General features: G+C 33.4%; 2 protein-coding genes across 4 annotated transcripts; one reads left to right on the top strand and one right to left on the bottom strand.

Annotated features, from left to right (window-relative positions):
• Positions 1-3241: 3241 nt before the first annotated feature.
• BDBG_04696 lies at positions 3242-5642 on the top strand. Of its 2 annotated transcripts, XM_031721794.1 has the most exons (4): positions 3245-3559; positions 3642-4122; positions 4233-4354; positions 4485-5411. In XM_031721794.1, the coding sequence occupies exons 2-4, from the start codon at positions 4043-4045 to the stop codon at positions 4697-4699; spliced, it is 417 nt and encodes a 138-aa protein (XP_031578667.1). In that variant the 5' UTR covers positions 3245-3559; positions 3642-4042; the 3' UTR covers positions 4700-5411. The 2 variants fall into 2 exon arrangements, with proteins under 2 accessions (XP_002624832.1, XP_031578667.1); XM_002624786.2 differs by having other exon boundaries at positions 3242-4122; positions 4485-5642.
• Positions 3396-6201, bottom strand: BDBG_04695. 2 transcript variants are annotated; one of them, XM_002624785.2, is made up of 2 exons: positions 5715-6201; positions 3396-5615 (listed from the first exon to the last, which is right to left on the bottom strand). In XM_002624785.2, the coding sequence occupies exon 2, from the start codon at positions 5545-5547 to the stop codon at positions 5200-5202; it is 348 nt and encodes a 115-aa protein (XP_002624831.1). In that variant the 5' UTR covers positions 5548-5615; positions 5715-6201; the 3' UTR covers positions 3396-5199. The 2 variants fall into 2 exon arrangements, with proteins under 2 accessions (XP_002624831.1, XP_031578666.1); XM_031721793.1 differs by having other exon boundaries at positions 4625-5598.
• Positions 6202-23700: the final 17499 nt, after the last annotated feature.

The raw sequence follows: 23700 nt of genomic DNA, 5'->3' as shown, positions 1-23700 counted from the left end.
TGAATTCTTGGTAAGCCATCAAGAGTAAAAATGTGGGGTGTGAATCCACCCGTTCCGTCGGTATCGATTCCCAACTTCCTGGTGTTGGGATGTCGATTGTTCCAAAATTCAGTTACTGAACAATCTGTGCCTTCAACTATTGTTCTCTTCGCGCCGTGACGTCGCGGCTCCATTCATCGGCTCAGTCACGTGGCCCGGATCCAAAATTTTGTTCCGCCGTTCGCCTCAAGAATCTGCGAGACTTGGACCGCAGAGCCAAAAACTTGGGAGAGCGAGGCGCCTGGAGTTAGTTAGGGTCGTCGTTTGTTTTAGGGTCCGGAAGGATATCCGATATCCTAGGCTCTGTGCGAAGATGCATCTTGCCCGAGATAGCCAGGCCACAGTGCATCCTCATTCTCTCACACGTCAAGAGCTAAAGGTCTGAGTATGAACAGCCTCACTCATATTTCAGTTATAATCCCGCCCTTTTTCCTGTTCTACACGTTCTGTTTTTCTAGTTTTTTTCTTTTCTTTTTTTTTTTCCCTTCTCCTCCTACTCCAGCCTTTCTAGTTCAAGGAACAAAGTGGAGATGTTTTCATCACCAGAGAATTTCAATGGCCCCACCGCCGAGGTAATCATATACGTCTAGCCAAGCCGCGAAACGCCCAAGGTCCTCCGCAATAATAATCCCGAGGGAGACCTAAAAGTACGTTTTCCTTCCCGCACCTGGGGCTGTGGGGTAAAGCGGGTGTACCATGTATGTGTGTACATGTACATACATACATGTAGAGACAATATCTTCCTTCTCCCGGGGGCTTGGGCTTTGGGACATAGTGAAACATAGTTCAACCGCAGTCTAAGCAGTGAACAATGCGGAAGACTCAGGGTCTGCAGCGCACAAGCCCCTTTGAATATTCCCGGGAACAGAGATGCATATAACCCGCAGTATCATATGTCCCAACAACCGGGAGACACACATTGGGAACTGCAGCTGAAGGGGATTTTCACCCAAGTACGTGGAATCCTGATGCAGTGATACGCTCGCTATCCGAAGCCATAGTGAAAGCCACACAGCCATACTCTGGGGCAAGCCATCATCCGCAAATTCTAGATTGTTAAGTGCTTCGATGTCAGTTTTCAACTATCTCTCCGAGCTCTTTTCCAATTTTGAGTCAACTGGATCCTATTGTTCCTTGTCCAGATCCTATTATTGAGCGACGTATGCCATTTCTCCCGTAAAGGTGCCTTCCCCTGTTTTCGCTGTTGGGCTCGGAAAAATGTAAATTGAATGAAAGAGCTCAATTTCGCTTCGTGCAATAAGTCGCCCGGTAGTCCAACCAAATTCGCCATAAGACAATAATATAGATTATGTTCCTTATTGTCTCGTAGATTTTGCCTTGAATAATAGCATCCCACAAGATTCGCGAATTTGATTGGTCGAGCGGCTACGGAGGGATAGCTGCTTTATTATTGCGCCAACCACATTGCTCAAGGAACCAGCGTGTAATCAGTGTCAACTTCCAAGGTTCCTAGGTCGTTGAAGTTTAGAAGACACGGTTACGGAAGGTTAGCGGGCAAACTCATACAACATGCTCAAGCCCGTTGATGTTGTATTGCGTATTGATGCCTCGTTCGCAACACATTCGCCAGAATTTCATGTGCAGTTACATGTACTCCGTACTACCAGATTAGACGGCCCTATAAAATGAGTTGAGAAACCTGTGCCCCTATACAGTGGTGTTTGTCGTTCTAGACGCAGATGTTTGCTCAATGTTGTCAGTCAGAGATCTTCCCTCGCTACCATTGTGAGCGTGCTGCAAAATCTCCAAAGTTGGGTGGCTCCTATTGCCAGTGTGGGACTCGAAACTTGAGCCTCGCTACAGGATGCTTGGCTCGCGGTCTCTAAGCGTCCTATTCCCTGGCCACTGAAGAGGTTATTCATTTTCGTCGCTAGTTGAGCAATGTATACAGGCGAGTCAACAATCGATATCGGGTTCGCAGGAAAAATAAATTCTCATTGCACAAGGTAGAATTATAGGTTCGGGTAGATCATATTGTCTAACAACATTAGGATTCCATAGTAGAGCCGGCATAGCTTCCCTTTGTTTGCTTGACGCCTGCTGGGTTCAAGTCGTTATCAAAGCGACGGGGTGGGTGCGCGTGAGTATAAAACGAATTGATCCATGAACTGGCCAAGGCTTCAAAGGATCTCTGGACCTTCAAGTTGGGTTGCAAATACCAAGGGGAAGGGCTTACGGATTGCTATGTGACAGGATTAAACGCCAATTGGCGGTGAGATGGGGAAGATTGGGAAATAAAACAGAGAAACAACACCACAGCGTAGAGTTTAGAGATGTAGGACTGCTTCCATTTATCTAGAGAGATGGGTAGAATTTATCGGTCTCAGCGAGGAGTTGGGGTTTCGACCGGGGAGGAGGTTAGATGGAGGTTGGAGGTTGAAGATTGAAGGCTGAAGGTGCGTTGTCGTGTTGTGGATCGGAGCTAAACACGTCTTGAATGAGGACCTTGCGGTTCCCCACATCAGTTATATATATATATATATATAGAGCTCTCCACACCTTCGAGGCTCTGTCATTTTCTCACATTCTCAATTCATCATGATTGCGGACCTCATGCCACTGCTATATATTTCCAAACCTGACATCCAGTAGTCAGTTTAGTTTCTCCAGTAACCAGTCCATATGCAACTACCCTGCAAGGACTTGGATATTTCAAACGTCCAGATTTCCTGGAATCCGTGATGCTGAGTACAGCACCGCCCAAGAACAATACCAAAGACAAGGACATGAGGAAATTACTGCGAATGTGACAAATGGAATGGACTCTTCTGTCTAGAACCCCCGCTGTCATAATAGTACGCTCCAGGCTTCATGCAATTTGCGACTGGGAGCTCAATGCTATCAGACTTTGCTGGTCATAAAACGCGGGTATCGCCCGTGAGGGTATTTTGGGAGAAGGAATAGCAAAGCCGAGCATGATTGATATACCAGTTTTGGATTGTTAGTTTTCATGAAGTTCAACCTTGCAAACTGCATCTCAACGGGTTCGGACATCCTTTGATCTAAGTTATCAGCCATTCTCGCAGCTGACATTTGGTGGGCAATAGGCAATAGCCTTTTCTAAGATTTCAGTTCACGATATATCCCTCCCACGTTCACTAGGGTTGAACGCCAGGCCCTCCTCCGCCCGTGTTAACCGGAACTTTTTTTTTTTTTTTTTTTTTTTTTTTTTTTTTTTCATTGTCTACTAACGCTAGCGGCTGCCCCAACACGGTTGCTTCCAGGGTTGGATTTGGAATCACCTTTCGATGGCTCCAGCAGAAAGTCCCAAGCACCCTTAGCGCAGCACAACCCCACATTGAGATATTTCTGGCATCGGTCGGGTATTCTTGGCTTCATTCCAGACGGGAGATTGGAGAGCGGAGAGCGCCTCTGATGCACGGTTAACATCGAATTTGTGGCATTGGCCAGATGGATGTGGTCTGGCATGTCCAGGCACTTCCCGCATCATGTTTAATCTCCAATACTCGTTGCCCGCGGATCGCAGACGATTGCAAGTGTATAGCTGAGTCTAGTCTTTAACCACGCACCCCCTGACTGGATCATATAGAGCTGCAGCAGGTTGACAAATTCTCTGCCAGCTCCCCCGCTATCTTGCCAATGATCTGACGTCAATTGCCGAAACTAAGGAAAAAATATATGATCATAATGGCTGGCTATTTTTACACTCGATCCCACCCACGCATCATAGAAACCTTAGCCAATTAGGGTTATCGTCGTGGTTGCTGGGTTAGAAAAGGTGGGAAAGTTAATGTGATCGAGGGAGGGTTTCGGTGGTGAGGGGCAGCAGGCAAGGAAGGGCTGAACAAATATAAAAACCCAGCGCCATCCTACCCCTTTTTGCAATTCTCTTTCCATCTTAACACACACGGCCCTTTGACATCCTTTCGATTTCGCAGCTCTTCCAGCCCCAGCTTACATCAAAGCCCGATCTATTTTCACTTGTATCATAGCAAAGTCAACAAACAAAACCACTGCCAAAATGTCGACTTTTAAGGGACGCTGCCACTGTGGCCAGACCGAGTTCACTGTTAAGATGGAGACTCCCAGCCATATTCTTTGGTAATATATCCATCCTCTCAATAGTTCTATAAATCTAGATACTCCGAGGTTTTAGGTAATCCCCTCCCAAAATACCGTGGATGTGGGCTAAGCGCTTTCTACAAATGCAGCCACTGCGACGCTTGCAAAGTCATCAACGGCAGCGACTATACTCTCAATCAGATCGTTCCCAAGGAGGATTTCGAACTCACCAAGGGCACTCTAGGCTCATATACCTACACCGGTGATTCCGGTATGCCTCTTCCAAACTGCGTCTTTTGCCACCAATTCCGCCGTCAGCCCTAGCTTGTCCCGCACCATGCCCCCAAAAAGTATATAGTTAGAGAATTAAACCTTCTGTGAGCTGATAACAAAAAAAACAGGAAACCCTGTCCACTGCTACTTCTGCCCCAACTGCACAACCCACATCTACCACCACCAGACTGTCGCAGGGCCCAAATACGTCATCCGCACTGCCGGACTGGAGGGTTACAAGGATTGGCCAGTGGGTGCAGAGATCTACGCGAAGAACAACATCAAGTGGCAGCCCGCGGTTGCTGATGCCGACAAGGTCTTCCAGCTAACTCCTCCGTCTTAAATCTTGAGAATCACTCACGTAATGAGTTTGTGTGGGAAGGGGGGAGGAAGGGGGGGTCGCGAGGAAAAGACTTGGTATTAGGAAATTGGGGACTATGATGGATGCGTGATTTTGAAATTGACAAAATTTTCGGGACCATTTTGTTTTCTTTTCCAAAATTTGTCCCTTCCTTCCGCGTAATTTAATAGTTTACGCACCTTTGCTCCCTTTTACCGGGGGCTTCCTCCGCTCCATCTTCGTGCTGGAATGGGCTAGTTAGTCGTGATGATCGCAGATCATGATAATCCGAATTTATGAGGGCTTTTGATTTCCAGTATCATCCTTTATACACATTCTCTGTATCCCGGATATCGAACTGAAAAAAAAAAAACTTCCGAAGCCTTCCAAGAGCAATAAATACATTATCCAGTTCGTATATATGAAAGCTAGCGCTGACCCCAATTCCACATCCACATCTACATACCTCCAAAATCCAAAATCCAATCCAAGATGCGTCCCACCTATCCAGAACTAACCGGTGGAATAATCGCAACCTCTTCCCCAGGTCCAATGATCCGAACCTTCTTCTCCTGCTGCTCCCCACCACCAGCACCACCTTCTTCTCCCCCATCCGCCTTCGTCACAGCGCCATCGCCATCACCATTACCATCAGCATGAACATCAACATACTCCAACCCCACACTAACCGCACAGCTAACAAGGACCTTCTCTTTAATACCCGGATACCGCGACTCGAGCAGATCAAAGAGTTTGAACAGCGGGAGCGGCGCGGGGAGGGATTCTGTATGTTTCTTTGTGTAGGCGGAGGCGATGGAGAAGTAGTGGATTTGGAAGGTTTGGGGGCTCATTGTTTGTTGTTCGTTGGGGCTTTTTTTTAATTTTTTTCTTGCGCGTTTCGTCTGCGGGGGATGGTTGGCTATGTGAGTAAGTAAAACTGGTTAATGGAGGGAAATAGCTGAAGTTACTATATATATATTGGGATAGAATAGCGTATACAAACGGACGGCTTTCTCACAATTAAAGGGTGTTGTTGCACATTTCTTGGATCAGTGAGCAAATATACAGACCTCCTCCTGCCTCGCCTTCTCCCCTCTACCTCCAAATATCCAGTTCGCAGTCGAATATTCAATCAGATACCTTAGATTCCGGTCCCAGTTACAGTTCCTGGTTCTTAAGCATCTGCTGTTATCGTCGCGTATTATGGCCGACTGAGAATTAAGAGAGATACCCCCACGTATGGTGAGAACTGACACGTGGGAAAAAAAGCTCTTTCTCCCTCTCTTTTTCTCTGTATGCGTGTGTGAGCGTATGTATATGGGAGTAAATTAAGAGGATACAATCTCAAAAACTCTCGAGGTTGCGATTTGCGGTCTTGATATAGTTATCAGATAACAGGGCGGTTTTGGCGCGGGGTCGGTTTTTGTAGGATGGTTGAAGGTTGTCTTGATAGAGCTATCTACAAAGAGCTTAATATGTGGGATGGTTAATCTGTTGTATTCGGTGGGAACCATACGGGAAGAACGTAGGGTTAATTTACGGTGATTACACCGTGGATCCACCATTCCACCCGTGTCACGTGTCGCCGATTGTAACACATATTCCATCATTATATTGTGGGATGGTTAATCCGTTGTATTCGTGTAGGAAGAGCTAGCTATATATATATTAGAGGGATCCTGCAAGCACCTTTCGCAGTAATGGCCTTTCTTATATAGTTTAATGTCATGTAAATTAACGTTCAGTGGTGTTTTTAAATTAACATCACTATCACACAGGTGGATCTGTACATGCAATGTTTCCATATGAATTCATACATAGTATGCACATGTAATTAGTGCTGTACAGCCTTTCTTATTCAGTTAGTTATAACAATTGATGCTTCATCATCTGCTGTGAGATAGATATAAATCTCATCAATCTCAATAATCTTAATCTTTTTTTAAAAAGTTAGTCTCATATCTTATATTATTATTATTATTATTATTGTGAGAATGAAAGATACTGAAATATAAGTCAGTAGTAAGACAGATTAATCACTAACTTCATTTAAATCTTTCTCTATTTATATTATCTTTTCTGATTCATATTCACATTCACAATCATCATCATTATTATTATTGTTATTATCAAGCTCTCAATCTTCTTAGCATGAATTTCTATTCTCTAATTATATACTGACTCAGCAGAGTCATTTCCAGGTTACAGAATCTGAAAGATTGAAGTGTATTTGTGGCGGGCTGCGCCCGATCAATCATATAGACTATTCCGTTACACTCCACAGATTCCAACCGCTCCATTCTCGAACGCGTACGCTCCGATTCTCGGCCATTCTCAATCACCGATCCTCGGCCGCTACAAACGCGTATAGATTCTTCCGCCCTGAAGCCCCACCGCGTACATCACCATATATGTGTATAAATATCCACTCTGATTGCTGATTCCCACACTTTCTCTTTCTTTCCTTCTCTAATGTTTTTCTCTTTGTTATATAAGATCTATCAATATAATATCAATCTATTCAGTGTAGGCTTCTTATACTAGAAAAATGTTCATTGTCTTCTTATTAGAAATGATTACTTATCAAGATATTCAAACACATAACAACATGTAAGAAATAGAGAAACAGTTAAACAGTTAAGTGAACACTGAGTTCTCAGATAGAAGCTTGCTCATCAGTCATTCTGACTCTGTAATAAGATCTTACAAAGAGAATGTCAGTGAAAGATCTGAGAGTTCTGACACTCAGATATATAAGATATTTATACAATTATACATTCAATAATTGATATAATCATGTCTAATAATAATATGAAACTCTTAAATGTGAGTATAAATATGATGTCACAGTGACTCTGAGTAATATTGAAATTATAACAGTAATAGATAGCAGATATACATGCAACTTAACAACTTCAATATAAAGAGATTTAATAATTAATTCATGCAATTTCAATATTTATAGAATTGAATATAAAAGTGCTGAAGAAATACTTAGATACTTCTGTATATTTTAATACTTCTGATCTTACTCTCTACTTATTATAAAGAATGAAAATACTTACAAAATTAAATATAGATGAAGATATCATTAATTCATTAATTAATTAAAATTAATATATCAATGAATAATTGAAGAATTATATGAAATAGAAGTTTTATTCATGAATAAAAGTATGTGAATCAGTGTTGTAAATATTTAATAATATTATTAAATATCTTGATATTCTGTTCTAAGACACTGCTATGTAACAGAAAGTATTAGATTAATTACAGAGTATTTAACAGAGAAATACTTCTCTTATAACATTTATTTCTAACTTCAATATCAAGATTCTAGAAGTAGATAATCAATTTTGAGAGAATCAAATAAAGATTAATATACTTAAAAAGATATTAACTTTCAAACTCTTACAGACTCTTATAAGTGTTAATAAAGATCAGACTTATAGAGATTTCTGTATATAGCTTCAGATATTGAATAATTATCTTATCAAGCTCAAGAGTATATAGAATAGTTATAGAAGATATTACACTTCAGTTACTTATATACTCATACTGAAGAACAGCAATGATACAGATATTATAAACTGAATAGATTTAAATATCTATATATAAGCAAGAGTTTCTGCTGTTTAAATAGACTTCTAAGTTTCTGAGATCACTTCTGAAGAAGTCACTGATCAATATTAATATAAAGTATATATTAACTGTAACTGATTAGAACATATCACTTTTAACTGCTGATTAATCTATATATCTTCACACTTGAGAGAAAGATCAGTGTCTTCTTATTCAAAGAATAAATTAGTATTTGTCTGTGTCAATCACATTGCAGTGAAGAAAGATTTAGAAGATAACTATAAAAATACTCTAATAAAACAGAAAAAAAATTAGCTTCTGTTCAAATTTACAAACAGAAGCTTGAAGAGATCAGATAATAATGATTTAAAGAGAAAATAATAATAAATGTAATTCTTGTATCTACTATGATTGATAATATGTATAATATAAAAGTCATGATAGATAGTGATCTATACTACTATACAATGATAAAATCTTCAGTTGTAAGATATTATAATCTTCAGTGTATTCTCTTATTAAAATCTCAACTTCTCACAGAATTCAATGATTCAAAAGATATTTACACTCATTATATAATAAAACTAAACATAGATGTTGAAGAACATCAGTGTAAAGACATCTACATATATAAAGTTAATAATCTTGATTATAATTTAATATTAGAACTTATCTAGCTATCTGAACAAGATATCTTATTGAACACTTGAAACAGAAGTTTAATATTCTCTAATAATAATAGAATTCATGAAGATGATATTTATAAGACTATGAATCTGACACAGATCTCTATCAACACTTATAAAATACTCTGAAAAAGAAGTTATTAAAACTGCTGACAGAGTTACTGATAAAGTCATTAACAGCAGAATTATATATCAATCTATTTCATTAGTCTGACTAATATCAAGAAAGCTCTAGAAAAGTTATTCTGTACTATAGTAACAAATTCTCACACAAAACTCTCTTAATAATATTATGAATATCTAGATATCTTCTGATAAGATAACATTATAAATATATCTTCTTTATAAGACTCAGAAGTGAATCACAGTATTAAGTTAGAAAAGAAGAATGATAAGAACTCTGAGTTATTATAAGACTCTCTTTATAATATATCTCAAGATGAACTTCTTCTTCTTCAGAAGACACTTAATAATCTATTAAATGAGAAATTTATATATATTAGTAACTCTTCTACTGCAGCTTCTATTCTCTTTATAAAGAAGTCAGATGAAAAACTCTGATTCTGTGTGAACTACTGAGATCTGAACAGATTGATAAAGAAAGATTAATATTTCTTATCTCTTATCAATGAAATTCTAGCATAGATTAGATAAGCTCAATGATTTTTAAAGCTAGATATCATTACTGTGTTTTATAAACATCTGTTAAATGAACTGAGAATATCAGCTTCTAGATCTGAAGATATTAGTTGATTAAGATGAAATAACTCATAACATTATACACACTTCTCTGATTAGAACACTTCATCTCTGAACTGATACTGATACTGACATTGACACTGATATCTCAACTTCTCTCAAATCTACACTAGATGAATTATGACATATAACAGCTCAAACTGATGAACTTCTTTAAACACTCACTGAAGCAGTATATCAAGAAGCACTCTGATTCTTCTCAAAACTATATATAAGAACTAACATCTCAGAATGTTCAATTGATGATAATAACACTCTATGATTTCATGAATAACACTGAGTTTCTCACTCTGAACTCTTATGTACTTGAATAATGCAAGAGATGCATGATTTGTGTATAGACTGACCGTGTGACCGTGTTTGAGATCAGAACCAGAATTTTTGATAGTCTCATTGTCAATTTAACAGATTTCATTACATGGTTCTAACATTAGATAGTAGTCTCATACTGTCTCAGTTAAACTTACTGTCTACTCTTGTCACATTTTTCAAATGAAATCATGATTTTCACTTCTCAATTTAAATTATTTTTATTGCTTTAAATGACTTTAAATCTCATTTGAGTGTTATCAAAAAGTGTTACTTTTTAAAAAATTAAAAATAGTCTAAAAAAACCATAAAATGTCTAAAAATAGTAACTTTATATCAAGAATGAGACTAAATGAAATCAAATGAGATCACTTTCTCATTTTTTTCAAGTCATGGTTTCATTTTGAGATTTAATATATAGTCACTTTGCATGTTTATTTAATAATTAGTCCCAGCGGGATTCACATCAAGAAATGTATGAGATCAGATCAAATGAAATCAAACGTGAAATTCATGATTCTGGCGGCCAGTCTATTTATGTATAACTGATTATTCAGACTGTGAATAACTTGTATAGAATGATCTCTTAAGAATTCTACTGATCTGAGATATTAAATAGTATCAGATGCTTTATCTAAAACTGTAATTATTATTCTTTCATTATCTTATAGAAGAACTGTAGAAAAGATCTACTGAAACTACTCAATATCTCTGTTAAAATCTAGTGAGATGTGATAATTAACTTTGCTGTTAATCTCTCTAAGAGTAAGAATTATAGAAACATTCTGATCATCATGAATCAATTGAGTAAATATATAATATTAAAACCTTGTGATAAAATGAATATTAAACAAGTTGCTGAAGCTTTTCTACAGAGTCTGTTCTATCAGATACATAAATTACTGAGATCTATAGTATCAGATCAGAGCTGTCAATTTATAAGTACTCTCTGAATAAGAATCTGTCAAGTTCTCAAGATTATACACTGTCTGTCAACTGTCTATCACTCTGAGACTGATAGTATGTCAGAACAGACAATTCAGACTGTGAAGAATTATCTTTATAAGTTCTATAATCACTTATAAGATGATTGGCACAATCTTCTTCTACATGCAGAGATCACTATCAATGATCAAGATACTGTTTCAACAGATATAAGTCTGTTCTTTCTCATATACAGATATTATATAAAAGTACTGAATCTTCTAGAGATTACACAGTTCACACTGAACTTCTACAGTCTGACTTAAATTATTAATAATATAATAATGAAGCTCTGAGACATCTGTGACTAAGCAGAGATCTTCATAATAACTGTGAAACAAGACTAAGAAGATTAAATCAATATTCAATGAGATTCTGCAGAGCAGTATAAAATAGAAGATCTTATATAATTAAATCTCAAGAATATACAAATCACATGTTTATCTCATATACTAGATTATCATCATATCAGATATAAAGTGATAGAAGTTCTAGATAGTCACAACTACTGTCTTAACACATTATCAGAAATTTATAATGTCTTTTACACAAGCTTACTCTGCTGTACTATCACTAATCTGTTCTCTTTTCAACTGACTTCTGACTGACAGCTGTCAGAGATTATAGAAGAAGATAATGAGCTTAAATAAGAGATTAAAGATATTCTTAATAAGAGATCACACAGTCACAGCTAATAATATCTTATAAAATGAGTTAACTATAATTAACTGATCTGAACTCTGAGTTCTGTGTTATCTGAAACAGCAGCTCTTGACTGATAAGAACTGCTTCTGAAAAGAAGAAACTAATGTAACAAGCTGCATCTGATCAATTATATAGACTATTTCATTACACTTCACAGATTTCAACTGCTTCATTCTTGAATATGTACACTCTGATTCTCAGTTATTCTCAATCACTGATTCTCAGCTGTCATGAACATATACACTCTGCTTCTCAGTCATTTTTGATCACTGATTCTCAGTCACTATAAACGCGTATAGATTCTTCCGCTCTGAAGCCTCACTGTATACACTATTATATACACATATAAATATTCACTTCAATTGCTGATTCTCACACTTTCTCTTTCTTTTCTTCTCTAACATTTTTCTCTTTGTTATATAAGATCTATCAATATAATACTGATCTATTCAGTGTAGGCCTCTTACAGTATTCAATACTGTATTAAAAATTAAGATGATTATTACTTACTTTCTCAGTTTTAGTTCTGAAATAACTTTAAAATGTAATTTGAGAAAATATTCAGATGCCTGCTTAAGCAGTCAGATTATATAATTACTCAGCTAATTAGAAAGTATTAAAAAAAGAAGAATATAATACAGAAAGAATTTAATACTATCTATAGTATAACATATCTGAATCAGACACTGAATGAATGAATTCTATTTCTCAATAATCTTAAAGAGACTAGAAAGCAGGTCAAAGAGAATACTGTAACTGTAGAAGAAAATCATTATCAGAGATTCAAATGTATACAGAATGAAATAATGAAATAAAGAAGAAAAAGAAATTGAGAATGACTTAAGAACTTATCTACTTCTAAGACTACTACTACTGTTGAATTCAGCACTTAATCACTTAATATTATTCAAGAATTACAAGCTGTATTGAATTCTATTACTGCTGCTATTTAATTTCTTACTGAGTTAAGAAATTCTCATCATTCTTCTTCTATTTCTGAGTAAAATAATAATAGTGAGCTGTACGATGATGTATTGAATTTGAGGAGCTAGATTAATGAAATAAGCAGTCAAATGAGTATAATAAGTAAATATATAAGTGTAATAATAGTACTACTTCAGCAGATAAATCAGCAGTATAGAGAAGAGTAGTAAATATGAGTAAAATAACAGATGAAATGATAGTTGAAGAAGTGAATAAAATGATAGATAAAATAATAGTTGTAGAAGTAAGTAAAATGAAGAATGAAATGAAGAAGAAATAAAGAGAGAATGAAGAATAAAATAATAAATAAAATATATATTTACTTATACAAGCTCTTTAATTAATATCTCATACAATATTTTTATATTACAGTTAAATTATATGATTATAAAATATTATCAACTTTTTATATGAGAAGATTAAATTATTAAAGTGATTTCATTGATTAATATAATACATCTCTGTATTATATACACAAATTACACAATAAATTATCAGATTGAGAAATTATTCTAAGATTTAGTAATAATAATATTAATATATATTAATGAAGAATCTATTATTATTTTATAATTAAATCTGTTATCACTATTACTGCTTTCATTTCACAATCAAATCTGTTATCACTACTACTCTTATTTCACATTTAAATCTGTTACTATCTGCTCTAATTTCTCATTCAAATTGTCTTCTAATTTATTTCTCTCTTTATTCATTCTTAATCTCTCTGTAAAATACTTCTTCAATGTTGATGAAGAACAGTCAAATCACTCAGAGACTTGATTATTACAAAGACAGATTATTATATTAGTAAGTAAGTAAGTTATTATATAATAAGCTGTCACTGAAGTGCTTTGAATCTGATGAGTAGAAGTGAATGAGTTTCATACTTAATAATATTAAATTAATTCTAATTCATGCTTAACTGATACTCAGTTCTTTATTATTATCTTGTTGAATTTCTTTTACTCAGCAGTTAACTAATCTTCTCTAAGTTTTTTATACATTCTCATTATTACTGAAGAATCTGTATATACAGAATCTCTGAATAGATATAGTTATTCTACTTCTGAAATATTAACAGTATTAAATAGAGCTTTTACTTCTGATTCTATTTAACTTTTATATCAGAGAAATCAATTATCACAGCTACTAACAACTGAGTTATAGATTGAGAATAGCAATTCATCAGAAGTCATTATTCTTTAATATTTGAATTCATAAGTATGCTTATAATCTGAATATATAAGACATTAATTCTCTGTAGACTGATAGATCTTGTCACGCCTCTGGCCGCGCCAAGGCCCCGCTGCGGTTCCACACGGCTCATCACTTTCATGCAGATGATTCCATCCTGTCTGAACCGGTTTTCAATCACTCTATGACATCATTCAGATATATCATAGAAAGATCTGATTGATGAATATGAGAACCCTGCTTCTATACAAGATCAGCAGATTACTTTTTCCTTGACAGTGAGACACTGCTGAGATATCACTTCAGCTATTCTTACTCATGAAATGAGAGGAGAATATCCACCCATTATCTATATAGAATAGCTAGATGCTGACTTCTCATCAAAGAAGTCAGTGATTTGTTTTTTCTCCTACTAAAATATATACAAGAGTTACTATGTGTCTCATACAACCTTCTTAGTATACTAAGTATCATATCTGTGATATTCTCATAATAACTCTGTAGTCTATGAGCTCACTATTCAAGTAAGATAGTCAAGCTTACTTATATAACTTCTTAAATAACTATTTCTACATAACACTGCTGACTAGTCATCACTTCAGTTCTGTTATATTACAATTCAAATCACTTAATCTGATTATAAGTTTGAATCAGTCAAGCTCTAATAGATTAATATGATCTCATACACTCATGCTGAGACTGATCTGATCTCATTCTCTGAGAGAAATACTACATCATTCTCTAGAGTGTATACATCTCTACTCTGGCAGAAATCTGAGATTTCTGAACTCACTGCATATTTTGACATGAGCTCTTCAATCACTCTGCTATCATTGCGGCCTCTACACATCTATATCTATCATAGAGATAGAGAGATTAAGATTGAAGATTCTTCAAGATACAAGAGAAACATCTTGTCTGAATTTCACAGCTTTATCTATATTCTTGAACAGAAATTCTGCCTTAACCTGAGCCAGTATAATACTTATGAGATATGAGTAATATATATTATCAACCTTCTTGAAGGCATCTCTGTGACTACTTGAACTATTAAGAAGAGAGAGCTTGAGTGTATCAATACTGTTATAACTTGAGAAGAATTCAAGAACTTTCTACTGAATCAAATCAAAGATCACTGTAATTACAGCTTCACAGTAATACAGCAGTTCAACTTATTATATTAATAAAATAATAAGAATTCTTTCAATTACAATGTAAGATTTGAAGAATATTGAGAGAAATTAACTGATGATTTGAATCAATTAAAAATACAGCTTTATCTCACAAAGCTGACTTATAAGAGATGAATAATAATATTATAATATCAGAGTTCATTAATCAATTACACTGAGCTTGTCAACCTGACTTCTCAGATCTATTTAAATAATCAATTCTTTAAGAAAAAGATCAATAAGATCTCTTCTAAGTAATTAATAACAGAATTTAAACAGCATTATAACAGCTTCAGTGTAGAGAAAGTAAAGAAGAATTTTAAGTATTCTGATTCTTCACTCACTGTGAAGAAATATTAAAAAAGATTTGATAAAGATCTCTGTTTCAACTGCAGAGCTGATAATTACTATATTAGTGATTGTAAGAAGCTGAAGAAGAGAAGAAACTGAGAAGATATCTTCTTAAAATCAACTTCTCTTCTGATAAATATATCTGTGAAAGATAAAAAAGAGAAAGAAATGAAGAATTGATAATTCTCACATCTCTGAGTTCATGTTATAATCATAATGTATACTCTGAATAGAGAGATATCAGTGAGATATCTACTCAACTCTGAGATAAATACTAACTTTATATTCTATTTCTTTTCTTTGATGAAGAGTTGAAAGAAGATAGATTTATCAGATTATATAAAATTTACTGATGAAATGAAATATCATCATTTTAGCATAATTCAAGTGAAGTGTGTAACTACAGACTCAGAAGAAATCTTTAAGAAGAGTAGTCTGCTTCTTTATACAGTTAATATTATAGATGAGAACATTATTCTAGATCTTCTATGATTGAGAGAAAATAATTCTCTTATTAACTGAGTCACTTAGATATAACAGTATCATCTCACTGATGAAGAGACAGTGATAAAGAAATCTGAAGAGTTTCATCAGAAGAATCTTGAGAAAAAGATAGAGTTAATATACTGTATAGTAGATAATTGAGACTTAAGAACAGATGAAGAAGTCATCATTCTCACTATAAGATTAGCAGCAGTATCTGTTATTAAAGATGAATATATACAATGTCTCTTTACAGATTATAAGAATATCTTTTCAGAAAGAGAAGCAGTGAAGTTTTCTGATATTAAGATATAATATAAGATTTATCTTGAAGACAGTGTAACAGCACTGTACAGGTCTCTTTACAACTTATCTGTAAAGGAATTAAATGTTCTGTGTAAATATCTTGAAAAAGTGTAATTAAAGAACTGAATATACTTATCAAAGAGTCTGACAGAGGCATCTATACTCTTTATACTTAAGAAGAATAATAGACTATGTCTATGCATAGACTACAGAGATCTCAATAAGATGACAGTTAAGAATTACTATTCATTATCATTAATTGATGAGATGATTAATTAATTATCTGAAGCAAAGATGTTCTCAAAGATTAATATACAGAATATCTATCATAGAATCAGAATTAATAAAGATAATATTTGAAAAACAGCTTTTCATATCAAGTACAGTAATTTTGAATATCTTGTTTTATCTTTTAATCTTTATAACACTTCAGTCATCTTTCAGACCTATATAAATGAGACACTGTGAGGCCTTGTCAACATCTTCTGTATAGTATATCTGAATGACATTCTAGTCTTCTTGAAATCAGAGAAAGAACATGATACTCATGTTTGAGAAGTGTTGAGTCACTTGAGACAGTATCAACTTTATATAAACACTGAAAAATACTCATTCTACATGCAGAAGATTGATTTCTTAGATTATAATATTAAGATGAACAGCATTTCAATGAACAGAAGCCAGGTCTTCATCATTGAAAACTGGCTGATGCTGTGAATATATTATAAGATGCAGATATTTCTAGAATTTGTGAATTTCTACAGATGATTTATTTATACATATTCATAAATTACTGTCTCTCTTACAGATCTGTTAAAGAGAAGTGTGAAAGACAGAAAAATGAGATCATTTACTCTTATTCAAGACACTGCACAGGTGTTTGCAGAATTGAAACAAGCTTTTACAGATATCACAATACTGAATCACTTTAATCTTAACTTACTCAGTCAGTGTGAGACTGATATATTCAGAAATGAGATCTGTGAAATCTTTTCACAGTTGACACTGAAGATCTTTCAATATTGAAAGAATCAGAGAATAATTATTTCTGAGAAAACAGATAATAAATTATCTATAAGAGAAGACTTTTTCACAGAGTCTATAAGACACTGTGAATAAAGATCAGTGATCTTCTTCTTCAAGAAGTTATCACTTATACAGAGAAGATATGATACTCATGATCAGAAGATATTAACAATTGTTGAATTCTTTAAGATCTAGTGATATTATCTTCAGAGTAGTAAGTACTCAGTGCAAGTTCTCACTGATTATACAAATCTGCATTACTTCTTAATAACAAAGAGCTTGACAGAATATTAAGCCAGATGAGTGAAGTAACTTTCAGAGTATGATTTCTATATCTGATATCATTCAGATCAGCTTAATCTCATTAATATACTATCTAGATGACCTGATTATAATATCATTAATACAGAGAAGAATTCTATAAAAGAATCTCTATTATCACTGCAGAAGAAGCTGGCTGCAGAGAATTGAGATTCTCTGAAGCTCAGAAACAGTGCTGATAAGATAGTTATATAACTCAGTATAGAAGATGAAAGAAAATTCAGATCTCTGCAGAAAACTGATACTGAAGATCATGAGCTTCTTATGTTATATCTTATAATCATTAAATTAACAAAGAATAAAACAGTCTACAATCTTTCAATCTGACTACTTTTAAAATTCATTAATAAGTTACAGAAGAGGGATATCTCTACTGCAGCTCAAATTCAGAAGTTGAAGAAGAAAGAATTCAGTTTAAACTTGAAAGAGACAGGCTCTGAGTAAGATAATATTGCTAAGAAATCAAGTCACTGATAACTAGAAGAATGTGAACTTCTACTGCTAAATAATTCAGTCTTCATCTCTCATAGTAGAGCAGTGTATCAGAAGTTATTAAGAATTTATTATAATAATTCTCATACAGAACACTTCAGATTAGAGAAGACTGAGAAGCTTTCAAAATATAAATATATTTGAGACAAGCTCTGAGCAGATGTTAAAGAGTATGTTAAGACTTATAATATCTATCAAAGAATAAAGATTCTGTGATATAAGTAATACAGTAAGTTAACATCACTGTCTGTTTCAAAGAGTTTATAATAGAATCTATTAATGAATTTCATAGTTGATCTGTCAAAGTTAACAAGAGTCAAAGAATATAACTCAATTTTAATCATTATTGATTACTTCACAAAGATAATCAGATATATCTCTACTTATAAAAAGATTAAAGCCTCTGAATTGACTGACCTATTTTTAGATATTATTATTCATGATTATAATGCTCTGAAATTATTAATAATAGATTAAGAATCTCTCTTCATCAGCAAATACTGATCAGCTTTTTACTATTATCTTATAATAAGACATCTTCTCAGTACTGCATTTCATCTGCAGACAGATGATCAGACTGAATATCAGAACCAGACACTAGAATAGCATCTTTAAGTTTTCTATTTATATTATCAGAATAATTGACTCAAACATCTTCTAACTACTGAATTCATATATAATAATGTAAAGAATATAATCTTAAAGATATCTTCTTTCTATACTTATTATAAATATAATTCTTTATTACTCAGTGACATCATGAACAACATTTCAAAGAGAGAAATAGACAGTCAGATTATTAAACAGATACAGAGAACAGAGTATCTCTCAGTATCAGAAGTAAAAGCAAGATTGAAACTTTTGAATAAAATTCATAAGAAGGCAGTGAAAAGTATTCACTATACTCAGAAGTAGTAGATAAAATACTATAATCAAAAACATCTTTCAATGAAGTTCTTGATAGAAAATCAAGTGCTACTTTCAGTGAAGAATATCAAGATAATGAGACTATATAAGAAGCTCAGTGAGTGATGACTAGAATCTTTCTCAGTAATAAGAGTAATAAGTAAGCAGATATATAAGTTGAAATTACTCACAGAATTGAAATCAATTCATTTTATTTTTCACATTTTCTATTTAAAGCTCTATAAATAATATCTCAGAGCAGAGCTGCTCTGACTGAATAATATTAAGATTAAGAATGATACTGAATATCTTATGAAGAAAATATTGAATAAGTGAATATATTACAGTAAGCTTCAATATCTTATAAAATGAGAAGATTATTCATTATCAGAGAATTTATGAAAACTGCTTAAGTATTTGAAAAATACTGAGAAAGAGATTGTAAGCTATGAGATGACTAGTAGAGATTACTCTGTTATATATCAGAGATATTAAATAAGAAATGCTGCTTAAGACTTCTCATTTTTTTTAAAGAATTTTTTTTAGAGATAATCTTATAATAATGAGCTGATATCTTATGAGCTCTGTAGCACTCTTCTTCTATTTTCTCTCAAAGAATTTTTTAGAAGTTTAATGAGACTACACAAGTATAAAATTCCTGAAGCAGTTAATAAGAAAAGAAAGAAATATTTAAAACTAATAAAGATTAATATTATTGATCTACAGACTGCTGCTATTCTAATAGAGTCACAGCTCACTGAAAAAGTAAAAAGAAGAATCAGAGTCTACTCATTAATAATCACACTCTTATCAAACTCATTCTTCACTGTTAAAGTCTCTAGTATCAGTATCTTTATCTGCTGAGAAGTTAGTACTATAACACTGCAGAGAAGTATACTGCAGAAGAGTATAAGAGATACTGAAAGTATTAACTTATTAACTTATAAAGTATCTCAGTTATCTGCTTCAACTGAAGTAAGATTCTCTTCAATCAGTGATTAATTTTCACAGTACTTTCAACAGCAGCATCAGCTAATCTCTTCTTAAGATCAGTTATTCTAAGATGTTTTTTCATCTCAGAGATTCACACTTTCATCTTCTTTTACAGATGAGTAAGAGAGATCTTCTCAGTCTTGATAGAATCTATTAATACTTAAAACTCTGAGATTCTTACTCTGTACTGCTTGAGTATCTGAGCTTCTTATCAGAGCTGATATAATGTCTTACTATAAGATAATACTTACAGAGAGACAGAAGTTATTATTACAGATATAATAAAAATAACAGAAGTGAAAGAAGAGATAGATATATAAAATCTCTCTCTTCTTCAGCTGCTTAGTGCAGTGCAGACAAGTAGCAGTATCAGTCAGAGACTGTATCAGAGCCTTCTTACAGAGAGAAGACAAAGAAACTGTGAGATTCTGCAGACTCAACTCAGCAGTATTCTGAGCAGAACTCAGATATACTGTGAGAGAGAAACTATGAATTGAGCTTCTCAGAGTCACTGTCTCTGAAATCAAGCTCTCTCTGAGTTTCTCTTCAAATGATCACATAGAGTTATACATTACTGTGTTGACTGAGAGAAGAGATAGCATTGTAATGATGATGAGAGAAGCAGAGAAAGAACTGAACACAGACAAACTAACTGACAGAAGGAACAACACCTCACTGCAGAGTATAACAACTATCATCACAGCTGTAAGAGAAGTAGAAGAAGAAGAAGAAGAAGATATGATAATGAAAGCAGTGCTTCTGTGACTCAGTGACACCACTGTCTCTGTCTTCAACCTGGCTTTCTTGATAGTCATGAAGGCCATGGCTGCATCATGAGGACATTTGTTACTCACTAGAAAATATCAGAATAAGTCTCTTATTATCTCTCAAGAATGATGCTCTCATACACTCACTATTACAAATGAGAGAGAAAGAGAAAAATATATCACAGAGAGAGAGAAATCTTTTTAAAAAATTCTATTACTACTGTTAGCTTTGTCTCTAAAATATATCACTTTTGCAGAGAATTTTATATATAGAATAGAATATAATAAGAGATCTGTAAATCACTTATTAACTATATTTTTCACATTTCAAATCAATATATAAGGAACTCACTTATCATGTGTTCAGTTTGAATAAAGATGAGAAAAGAAAGATTTATACAGTTAGCAGAAAAACTCATCTATTTCTTTATATAGTATATACACTATCAATCAGTTGACAATTATTGCTATACAATAAAGATAATTTCTAATTCAGTAATCTTAAGAGCATCAGAACTATGCTCTTAAAGAGAAGAGTATTATTACATCTCTGATTATATCAAGACTCTGCTGCAATTTCACATAGCTTATTACTTTTATACAGATAATTTCATTCTATCTGAACCAGTTTTCAATCACTCTATAACATTATTCAGATATATTATAGAAAGATCTGATTAATGAATATAAGAATCTCACTTCTATACAAGATCAGTAGATTACTTTTTTCTTAACAGTGAGACACTGCTGAGATATTACTCCAGCTATTCTCACTTATGAAATAAGAGAAGAGTATCTGCTCATTGTCTATATAGAATAGCTAGATGCTGACTTCTTATCAAAGAAGTCAGTGATTTGTTTTTTCTTCTACTGAAATATATACAAGAGTTACTGCATGTCTCATACAATTTTCTTAGTATACTAAGTATCACATCTGTGATATTCTCACAATAACTCTGTAGCCTACAAGCTCGCTATTCAAGCAAGATAGTCAAGCTCACTTATACAGCTTTTCAAACAACTATCTCTACATGACACTGCTGACTAGCCACTGCTTCAGTTCCGCCACATTACAGATCTGCTGCAGAGTTTTATCAATATAATTTTATATTAAATCTTCATCTTCGTAAGCATTAATATACTGACAATATTGCTGTAATTTTAACACAGTAAGATGAGTTGAATCTCAGTGAAGAAAATTCTTGAATTAATCTCTAAGATGAATAACTACATTTAAAAAGACACTATTTACAAAGCTTGTTGACTGTTTAAAAAGATCTGTGACATTCTCATATTAATTAAGAAATATTAAATAATCAAGAAGAATATAAAATGCCAGTTCATCAGATAAATTATAGTGATATTTTCATTCAATCTGATCAAGTCATATATAGAATATGATTTGATAAATCTCATTCTTAATAAACTGAAATTTGAATACTATTCACTTATCAGGTATATTTTCAAGATTGAAATTAAAACAGATATATAAAATGAGTAGCTGATATCAATATGAAAGACCTCACTTTTTATTATTATTAAAGTTCAAAATAACTGTATAAGCAATAATAACAGTGATGATGATGATAATAACAGCTGCAGCTACTGCAATTAGACTGGCCGCTGAGATTATGAATTTCACATTTGATTTCATTTGATCTGATTCCATACATTTCTTGGCATGAATCCCGCTGGGACTAGCTATCAAAAAAACATGCAAAGTGACTATATATCAGATCTTAAAATGGAACCATGACTTGAAAAAAATGAGAAAGTGATCTCATTTAGTCTCATTTAGTCTCATTCTTGGCATAAAGTTACTATTTTTGGACATTTTAAGGTTTTTTTTGAACTATTTTTAATTTTTTAAAAAGTAACACTTTTTGATAATACTCAAATGAGATTTAAAGTCATTTAAAGTAATAAAAATAATTTAAATTGAGAAGTGAAAATCATGATCTCATTTGAAAAATGTGACAAGAGTAGACAGTAAGTCTCACTGAGATAGTATGAGACTACTATCTAATGTTAAAACCGTGTAATGAGATCAGTCAAATTGATAATAAGACTATCAAAAAATCTGATTCTGGTCTCAGACACGGTCACACGGTCAGTCTAGCTGCAATCTCATCTTTAACATTCAAATTCATTTAATAATAATAATATTATTATTATTGTGATGATGAGATTATTATTATTATTATTATTATAATACACACTCTGCAGAGTTATTAATAATCAGTGTCAATTACAGTTATAAATTATTATTATATTCATTATCTGACATACAAGAGGTTTTCAATTAGATGAATACAATATTGACAAGATCTATATGTAAGAATAAGTGCTCGCAGGCGATTATTCAGGTGTTTGCAGCTTGGTGTGATAGGTACTGTTAACTACTAGAAGTATTTGCAGTAGAAAGATAAAATGTAGAGATTAAATGTATAATAGTATTCAAGCTGAGTTGTAAATAGTATTTCTGAACTTCAGTCTATATAGTTGTGTGTAGTCAAGAGCTGCTAACTCTATTGATTATATAAGAGATAGAAATAGAGATAAAGAATGCATGAGAAGCAGGATTTCTTATATATTTCTCTCTCTCTAAGACTTTATTCATGAAGTCTTTCACTGAGTGACTTCATAGAATCAGCTCAGCACTGCAGTGATACTCACTAAAAATTCTTTATATTTATATAAAAAAAAACCTTAGTAAGAAAAAATTTCTTATTACTGTAAAGAAAAAAGAGTCTGTTACTTAGTTTTTTATTCTATAAGATTCTTTATAATCTACAGATTCTTCTCTGACTATTACACAGATTCATATCATATCTTTCATACAGAAGAATTCTGATTAACTCTCAATTATTTTCATAAGATTCTTGTGTAATCATTACACAGATTCATCTCACAGATGAATCACACTCTGTGAGATTACTCTTATCAAAGAGAAGTATTTATAAGTTAATCTTTCACTTATT

This window comes from Blastomyces gilchristii (genome assembly GCF_000003855.2).
Source record: "Blastomyces gilchristii SLH14081 genomic scaffold supercont1.9, whole genome shotgun sequence".
NCBI classification, from domain to species: Eukaryota; Fungi; Ascomycota; class Eurotiomycetes; order Onygenales; family Ajellomycetaceae; genus Blastomyces; species Blastomyces gilchristii.
Note: the sequence above shows the minus strand (reverse complement) of the source record. Positions and strands in the feature narration are given on the sequence as shown.